Source organism: Nannospalax galili, unplaced genomic scaffold (assembly GCF_000622305.1).
Source record: "Nannospalax galili isolate Female #2095 unplaced genomic scaffold, S.galili_v1.0 scaffold180, whole genome shotgun sequence".
Lineage (NCBI taxonomy): Eukaryota > Metazoa > Chordata > Mammalia > Rodentia > Spalacidae > Nannospalax > Nannospalax galili.
The window spans coordinates 2,878,542-2,888,127 of record NW_008348199.1 but is presented as its reverse complement, the minus strand read 5'-3'; the positions used below and the strand labels follow the sequence as shown (position 1 = coordinate 2,888,127).

The window sequence follows — 9,586 nt, the reverse complement described above, 5'->3', positions numbered from 1 at the left end:
TTGAGACAGGGTCTCCCTGTAGCCCCAGCTGGCCTGGAACTCCCTATGTAGACCAGGCTGGCCTTGAACTCACAGAGATCCACCTGCCTCTGCCTCCCGAGTGCTGGGATTAAAGGTGTGCGCCACCACACCTGGCTTCAAATTAATCTTTCAAAAATGTTTTGCTGCCTCATAAAAAGTTGTCAGAGGGCAACTTTGTGGAGTTGGTTCTCTCCTCCCCCCTTTACTTGAGCTCTGGAGATCAAACTCAGGTTGTCAGGCTTGAACATCAAATACTTTTACTTGCTGAGCCATCTCACCAGCCCTTTAAAAATAATTTTTTTTTTTTAAACTCACAAGGTATCTTTATAAAAGAAAACCTAGCTGGGCTTGATGACTCACACCTATACTCTCAGTATTCAGAAGACTGAGGCAGGAGGATCGCTGTGACTTTAATATCAGCCTTGACTACAGAATGAAATTCCCTCATCCCACTGCTTCCCTGCTCCCCACCCCCCAAAAAGTGCTGGGGCTGGAGAGATGGCTCAGCAGTTAAGAGCACTGGCTGCTCTTGCAGAGGACCTGGGTTCAATTCCCAGCACCCACACGGCCACTAACAACCATCTGTAACTCAGGTTCCAGGGGAATGGATCCCTTCTCCTGCTCTCCACAGGCATTGCATGACACAGGTGTACTTACATACATGCAGGCGATACATCCATACACATAAAATAAAGATAAATAATTTTTATAAGTGCTGGAGGAATAAGAAAAATGAAATTGGTAAAGTCGAGCAGAGGGGCACGTGTGGCCGGCAGGGAAGCCTTGGTCACATGTGGGTAGGGGGACACTGCGGTCCACTGTGGGTGGGGGGACACTGCGGTCCCAGGGGCTGGTTCCAGAAAATAGCTCCAGGCGCCTCAGAAAGGGCCCAGGGCAGCTTTTCTTGGAATTGAAAAAAAAAAAAAAAAAGTGCTTTTTTTTTCTTTTTAAAGATCTTAATTGGTTTTATTTTGTATTTTAGAGTTGGGTAACACTTTATTCCATAAAATAGAATGTGTTCCCAGAGAATGCTGTTTTTAACTTCAAAGCATTTCAGATGCCATATGGTTGAGAACCACAAAAGACATAAGGTATGGGCTGGGGGGGGGGGGCACAAAACCCATGGTGCCTCACAAAGGTCCTGAAATGCCCTGGGGCATTTTGTGGGGTGCAGTTCACATTAAGTAACACAATGAACACCTTGTGGTACCTGGCTGAGCAGTCCCAGGTGTGGGCTGGCCAGGGTCCCTTCCGCAGGGTGCCCCACAGCAAATCTCGCACAGCTCCCTGCATCCTGGCCTGCAGGAGGCTGGGTGCTGAGTAGCAGGACTGCAAGTGGCACCCGGAGGAACTGCCTGGTCTCCTGGGGAAGGATGACCCGTGACCCATGCAGAGGAGAGGTGGGTTAGTTTGCGTCCCACTGAATTGCGGGCAGAGTGCCAGCAAGCAGAGAGGAGGCAGGAGCCTGGACTGGAGGGTCCATGTTGTAGAAAAAGCCTGCTGGCCAGGTGGAGTCCTAGTTGAGGTGGGGCTGCAGGTAGGGATAAGCGGGTACTCTAGCAGAGATCCAGGTGGGCACTGGAGAAGTGGGGCAGAGTTTTGGGGACACCCAGAATCTATACCTCAAGCACCTCACCAAGCCCCTGTAGGAAGCAGGTGGTCTCAAGGTTTACACTGGGAAAAGCCAAACATACCAGAAGTTCTGGGAAAATGCCAGATGGTGCAGTTCAGGCCTTGGGATCCATCTAACCAAGAGGGGAGGGACAAAAAAGCAAAACTGTCATCCCAGACAGCTCAGAGAGGGTGACTGCCAGAGCCCTGGGCCAGGCGGTAAGCAGTGCTATTTCCCCAACTCTTGTTCCTCAAGGTTCGCTCTGACACCACACTCTTCCTCCCTGTGCATTCTGGAAGATGTGACACAAATCCATTTAGCAAGGTCTCACTCACACCTAGCAACTGGGTCATTGGCAAATCACCTGCCACTTGTTCAGTCTGGTTAAGCATCCTTAGCCTCAGATAGAGGTGGTCTCAAGGTTTACACTGGGAAAAGCCAAACATACCAGAAGTTCCTAGGAATTCCACCCTCTCCAGACCTGAGGAGAAACGGGGTGGTAACGAACAGTGGGTACAGAGCTGGCACAGCTTAAGAGGAACCCTTTCCCCACCACGTACAGAGCAGAAGTGTGGCCATGAGCCATGCAGCTACAGTCTCGGGGGAGGGGAAAATAGGAGCCAGACCATGAGGGAGGCAGCTTAGTTAGTTAAAACTTTAGTTTTCTGAGGAAAATATAAATAATTCCCATTTTGGAGAGTGGAGAGTTTGAGACAAGGTCTTGTGTAGGCTGGCCTCCAACTCACTATGCAGTCCAGGCTGATCTTCAACCCGTGACAACAGTGCTGTCTCCGCCTCCCAAGTGCTACAATTATAGCCATGTGCTACCAAGCCAGGCTCTAACCCTCATTTTATATCTTGAGAAACAAAAATGCAAAGAACCTAGGGGACATCATAGGTCACAGTTGATAAATGGAGAACCAGGCCTCGAGCCCAGGTCTGAGACCAGTCACCAGCAACACACCGTACCAAATCAGCTAAGTGCGTCCAGACAGACAGGAAAGTCAGAGAAACCACCCGCCCCAACTACAGCTTCTTGTTTCTTGCTGAACACCAGCAGCACTTCATCTCTTACCTTATATGACAATATACACATTTAAGTGGGCTTTTCCTTAATTGGCAGTGAAACATTAAAGACATGCATACATGTGTGCAAAGACACAGACACACATGGTATGACGTCTACCCTTGTCCAGCACAGCTGAGCACGGGGGAACTTTCAAGATAAATTCAAGGCAGTGACTAACCCACCAGTCAACAGGTGTCAGATGCAACTGTCAGGCTAAGACCCCACTTGCTTGCAGGGCTTATGTGTGTGCCAGCTGGTCTCCTGCACTCCTTCAAGACCCTGGTATGTGTGTGTGTGGGGGGCTCTGTGTAAACATGCTGTCTGGCCCACGCCTGCTGATGCTGCCAGGAGTGATGACAGTGCCAAATGTGGGCGGAGCAGGCACCCCGCAGGGAGTCTGCTCTTCCACTGTGGCATAAGAGCCTCATCTCCAAACTGAAGTGACAGGGATTCCCCCAGGAGCACTGGGGCCTTGTAAAGACAAATGCCGTTTTCTCCACAATCAAGTGAGAGGGAACAAAGCCAAAATGAGTATCAGACTACATACCACGTCTCACAGCAGCACTGGTCCACAAGACACCCCACTTTGTGCTTAACCTGTTCTAAGTACAAAGCTTGACAAATATGAATATCTTTAGGAAGTTGTATCAAGAGGCAGGTGTGGTGGTACACACCTTTAATCCCAGCACTTGGGAGGCAGAGGCAGGCAGATCTCTGTTAGTTCAAAGCCATACTGGTCTGCATAGTGAGTTCCAGGTCAGTTGGGGCTACAGGGAGATCCTTGGAATGGATCAGACTGGACCAACACAACACAACAAAACAGAACAACCTATGTCAGGGGCTAGAGAGATGGGTCAGTGGGAAAGAGTCCTTGTAGCTTCTCAGAGGACCAGTTTGATTCCCAGCACCCATGTTGGATGGCTCACAACTGCCTATGACTCCAGCTCCAAGGGCTCCAATGCCCTCTTCTGGACTCCTTTGGGTACTGCACTTGTGCTCACAGGTACACACACGTGCACGTGCGCGCGCGCGCGCGCACACACACACACACACAAATAATGTTTTTTTTATATACATAAAAAGCTATGCCACATGCTGCAGCCATCACTTTCTAGAGTAAGTGTGTGTGAGTCAGTCTTCAAAGCCCTGATGACACATACCTCCAACTCCCAGAGTGCCTTTATTTACTTACAGAGCTCAAGAAAGAGGCTCTCTAGAAAAAGGGAAATTCCAAAATAGGTCCTTAGCAGGATCTGGGGCAAAGAGTTACTTTGAGGAGGTCCAGGATGGGGGCTTTTGTTCCCGCCAGCAGTCACTTCCAAGTTGTGAGGACAGCTCTCCCTGAGTCTCTTGACCGGCCTGCTCTAGGCCCCGGTGGCTGGCCTGGGCGACTTCTGAGCTCCCGGTCTGCCCCGTCACCTTGGGCAAGCTCCTCATCGTACCTGAAACAGAGCATCTGGAAATCACAGGGAGGTCTTGCTCAGAGGCAGCAGCCATACTGAGTGGCTAGTGGGCTGCTGTGTTGTCAACCCAGCCCAGGCTTTGGGCACCTTATCTGCTCTCCAGTCCACAAGGTGCCTTTGGTAGCCCAGTGAAAACCACAGAGCTTATGAGCGAAACCCACTAACTGCCATTGACAGTTTATGTTGCAGACAGAACATGGCAATAACCGCAAAGGGAACCTGGATGAGAAGCTAGCAAGCCAGCCCAGGGTAGTGTGGGAGGGCGCTCCCGCCTGCAAACACGCCATGCATAGCCAGTGACCCATTTCAGACAGGGAACCAGGTTATCAGTGGCCTGCTGGGAGGGGCCAGGACAGGCTGGGACTTGCCCAGCAACATCTCACTGCTCCCCCACTGTCCTTTCACTGTTATCACCAGTACCTCAGCCATATGCAGGACTGAGGAATCTTCCAGACAGAGAAACATCCTGAAGAACCAGGTGAGAGACAGGTGCCCCTGGCAGGTTATCAAGGTACTTAGGCAAATCCCTCCCCTTCCTCTACTGGGGCTTCTTTCCTGAGGTCCCTGAGGCTGATGAGACACATAACCCAACCCAGAGCCCGTGAAGGGAACCATGTCTCCTGACAGTGAGTTCCCATCACCTTTGGGCTTCAAATTCAGGTGTGGCAGAGGTAGGGTTAAAATCAGGCCTCCTGATTCCTAATCTGGGGCTCTGCCCCACAGCTGAGGGTGAGAAGAACACTTCTGGTCCCCTAAAAAGAATTTTTAAAAACTTGTGCTTTTAACCCTACACTTATTTATTGATTTGGTGGGGGGGGCATATAGCACACATGTGGAGGTCAGAGGACAACTTGCAGGAGTCAGTTCTCTCCTACCACATAGGACCTGGGGATCCAACTCAGTTCCCCAGGCTTGGTGGCAGGTGCTGGGTCATCCTGCTGACCCTTGTGGCCATTTTTAAGTCCCTTCTTAGGTGTGACCACTGTTCTGCCTGAGGACCTTCAGGTATATGCAGACAGTTGCATTAAGCAGACAGGTACCGAGATGCTTAGCTATGCTGCAGTAGCTGAATTTTCCTGACTTCTACGGAGGATGTGTTTCTGGTCCAGAACCAGAGTCTCTGGGTAGTGTGGGGCCTGCATTTAGGACTGCTGAGGTGGATGAATACTCTACACTGTGCCTACGGTGGCAAACAGACTGGAGTGCAGGGAACATCAGAGCTAACGTGCTGACTGCTTTCCTCCTGGCAGACTCCTGGCTGCTCCCTGGACTGGTGTAGGCTGTCAGAGCTACACCACCACATGGGCACGCCTCACCTCCCAGTCTCTCTATGGAGGCGTAACCACAGTCCCTCTAATACAACAGGGCTGGAGAGAGATGGAGAGAGAGCAGGGGCCCCAGAGCCTCTGCTGGGGGGGTGGGTCAGAGGGCCCTGCCTCCCCCCATCAGTGACCACAGTAGTGCCTGTTTTGCATTTACATCAGACTCGGGCTAAGGTGACACTGTCAGGCTCTGCGTTTCCCTGGCACCAGGCTGGTGGTGGGGAGACGCAGGGTCTGCCGGATGGATGGAGACGAGGACTACACATGCGCCTCAGCCTCCACTAACTGAGCATTTGTGCTGCTCTGTGTGGCTTGAAAACAAAACAAAACAAAACGGAGCATGTGGCAGGCTGCTGGCAGCAGGTGGCTGTTCTGCGGGAGGGTCTGGCCACTTAGAGAGCTGATGTAAACACTAAGATGACTCTCCTAAGGCCCTTCCTACCGAAGCTCCTAAGGGCTTCCCTTCTGAGTTCTGACAGGTGGAACGAAGGCTCTGCATTCTGAACAGAAGTTTTTTCAAGACTAAGAGTACAGTTGGTAATTTTATTTTAATTAATTAATTAATTTATTTATTTATAGACAGGGGCTCACTATGTAGACCAGGCTGGCCTTTATAGACAGGGGCTCACTATGTAGATCAGGCTGGCCTTGAACTCACAGAGATCCACCTGCCTCTACCTCCTGAGTGCTGGGATTAAAAGTGTATACCACCACACCCAGCTAGTTGGTAATTTTAGAATAGGCAAAATGCAAAATTCTAGCCTCTTGACACCAACTCCAAGGCCATGGGGACAATCTGGGGTGGTGGGAAAACACCCATTTCTGGGGCCAGTGCCAATGTGACCTCAGGCACAGGAGCTGCTCTGCCAGCTCCCATTCTCCACACTGGTGTACCCTGACGGGTTGCTAGGAACATGGACAAAATGTAGTGCTCCTGGCTGGGCGAGGGACAGGACAGCACCCCAAAGGTGTAAGCCCCATCCCCCAGTCAGCAGCACCTCCTATTCTTGCCACTGGAATCTGAACTGGAGGGATTGAAAACTTCAGGGGCTCAGAGACCCGAGGGGAGAAGCTCCTGGTTCCACCTCAGAGCCTCTGTCCCTTCACAGGAGGAGAGACTGGCCCGGGATTGGGGGTGAGTCTTTTTCTCCCCAACTGAAAACAGGAAGGCTTTGACCTCTGCTTCTTAACCTGGAGATGAAGCACCTGGCTTGCTCTGCAAAGATGCCCCAGGCTAGCCTGAGACAAAGGACCCCACAAACACCCAGTGAGCCAACCCTGCCTCTGCTGAACTGAAGGACCCACAAAGACCCTATGGTCCTGGTAAGACTCTCCCTGCCGTGGGGTCCCCACCACAGAGGCCCTCAGGAGGCCTCCACTGCAGCTGACACGGACCACTCTCAATCAGTCCATGTCCAGCACTGCCAGCCCCAAGTGTCTAGACAGGGCTTAGTCTGACCCATCCCCAAACGTGCTGTGCACTTTGGAATTCTCCACCCCATCAGACCTTAAACGCCTCCTTCATCCTCCTGTTGTATCCAAAACCTGTCTCTCCTTGGAGCTCTGCTTACTTGAAACCTTATGGCATGGGAGCCGGTTCCTCCGTAAGACGACTGTGTCTGAAGAGGCCTGCTCTCTAGACATCCTCAGCCCCTTCTAAGCCAGGTCTGCAGAAGCCCCTTTTTAACTCCCATCTTTTTGAGACAGGGTTTTTCTGTAGCCCCAGCTGGCCTGGACCTCACTATAGAGACCAGGCGGGCCTGGATCTTACAGAGATCCACCTGCCTCTGCCTCTGCCTCTGGGTTTGTACCACCACCTTATACATCAACTCTAGTCCTTTAGGGCCTGGCAATGGGCACATTGCTGACCTCTGATGACCTTGACATCTATCACATCTCAGTGCTGCCAAGACTTACCATGTCTCAATCTTCTTCTTCTTTTTGGTCTTTTTGAGTCAGGGACTTCCTGTATCCCCAACCGGCCTGGAACTCTCAATCTTGTCCTGGTCAGTGGCTGTACCCAGCATAGCCTGTAGGGCCCATTCTCACTCTCTGACCCCTTCTCCCCTAGCTTACCTCCTCAGTGCCTGCCCCTACCAACCTGAGTGCCACTTTTCCGCTGCACACCCCCTCCCCTCCAGCACTGGCATCCTGCTCTTCGTCTCCTGCCATCCTTGCCCAGTCAGCTCCTACTTTCAGTCCTCTCCAACTCTGTGGCTGTACCCACCCCATGCTGCTGTCCTACCCACGCCAGGCTGCTGTCCTACCCACCCCAGGCTGCTGTCCTACCCACCCCAGGCTGCTGTCTACCCACCCCAGGCTGCTGTCCTACCCACCCCAGGCTGCTGTTCTTAAGAGGACAACCAGTTACACTGAGTGGTCATATTTGGCACTTAAACTATCAAGTTCTGCAGCCCTGAGTTTGTGTGGAAGTGCCACACACTTCCCTTCTGAACTTACTTCCACTCACCCCTCCACCCCGATGACGAGCTACTCCCCGATGACTCTCCAACCTAGCTGAGTCAGGTTCCAGAGCACAGGACCTGTGTTCAGATCCTCCGACCAGTGGTGCATCTGAGACCAGCCTGTGTGCACACGTGTGTGTGGATACAACCAGTGGGGCTCGGACCTGGCACAGTGCCTGGCACGTGGTGGGTGCTTTAAGTGTCTGCTGGATGGAACAGACAGGTTTAGCACCCTAATTACTCTTCTGCCTCTGTGAGAGCTATCCCTCAACAGTGTCAACGAGAAAACACACTACTGAACAAAGCGAGCCCACACACACCCACGGACGGTATCCACAGGGCACCTCCACACGGCTCAGTCTAGAATGCAGGACCACTACAGAGAGTCACATGCAAACTCACAGGATTTCATAATTGCCAAGAACTTCCTTCGGGGGGGACTTGTTCCATTTGCAGTCTGGAATCTCGCCGTTGGGGACTGCAATGTTGAGGGTGTCATTAATCAGGTTGTACTTAAGGATCCGATCATTGGCGGTGCTGGAGGTGAGAGATGGGGATGCATTAACCTATGAGAAGAAAAACACATGTCCTTCACTGTGTCACTTTCTCCTCTAGAACGAAAGGGCACACGGCAGGAGACCTTGTGGACCATGATTCTAGGCGAGCTTGCCAGTGTCTGTCAGGAACATCTCATGCCTTCCTGTGCCCTGTACAGGAAGCACTGTGTGATCTACTCCTATTGGCTGTTAGATGAAACAGAAATAATATTTACAGGATTAGGATTTAGCTCATGAGTCAGCTACCTAGCTACAAACAAAAACTGGGGTAGGCATACATCACAAAGGTGATCACAGTGTATGCCGGTGTGATGAGCTCTGCCCTATGTACCAGAGCCGCTAGGATCAGTGGCCCAGATAACTGAATTCGCAGCAGCATGGCATTTAAGGTGCTAGGGAAAGGAAATAGGATTGTTGGGGGGGGGTTGGTGCTGTGGGGGATGTGCTTCTTTTCAGCTAAACTGTGACCCTGTATTCCATCCAGAGACCGACAGGCCCTCACACACAGCCTCTCTGCTCCTGTTTTGGTCAGTTTTTTCTTCTTTTTTTAATTGAATTTTTGCAATTTTCATATAATATTATTTAATGGCATTTAGATTTCCTTCCCCTATCCACACCTCGTATCGCCACCCCCTGCCCAATTTAATGTTCTCTATTATATATATAACTAATAAGGCCAATAGTGTTTAATTTGTGTCCTCAAATGTCCTTCAGTGTGTGACCATCCACTGGAGCCTGGTTAACCTACCAAAGAATCCCATGCTTGAAAGAGACTGTCTCTGGGGGCTGGAGAGATAGCTCAGTGGTTAAGAGCACTGACTGCTCTTGCAGAGGACCCGGGTTCGAGGCCCAGCACCCACACGGCAGCCACAAACCATCCTTAACTCCAGTTCCAGGGGAATCCAAAGCCCTCTTCTGACCTCTGCGGCATTGCATGACACAGGTGCACTCACTTACATGCAGGCATATATACTCATACACATAAAATAAAATATTTTTTTAAAAAAATGAAAATAAAAATAAAAATAATAAATAAAATCTTCTTTTTTAAAAAAAGAGATTGCCAGGCGTGGTGGA

General features: G+C 51.0%; 1 protein-coding gene across 6 annotated transcripts in view; it reads right to left on the bottom strand.

The window, feature by feature from the left end:
* Positions 1-3,863: 3,863 nt before the first annotated feature.
* Positions 3,864-9,586, bottom strand: part of Ttll1 (tubulin tyrosine ligase like 1) — a 34,831-nt gene continuing 29,108 nt past the window's right edge. For all 6 annotated transcript variants that reach the window (XM_008844745.1, XM_008844746.1, XM_008844747.1 and 3 more), the window contains 2 exons: positions 8,355-8,518; positions 3,864-4,144 (listed from right to left, as the gene is read on the bottom strand). In XM_008844745.1, the coding sequence (XP_008842967.1) occupies positions 4,015-4,144; positions 8,355-8,518 (294 nt within the window). In that variant the 3' untranslated portion in view covers positions 3,864-4,014. The remainder of the gene's footprint in view (positions 4,145-8,354; positions 8,519-9,586) is intronic.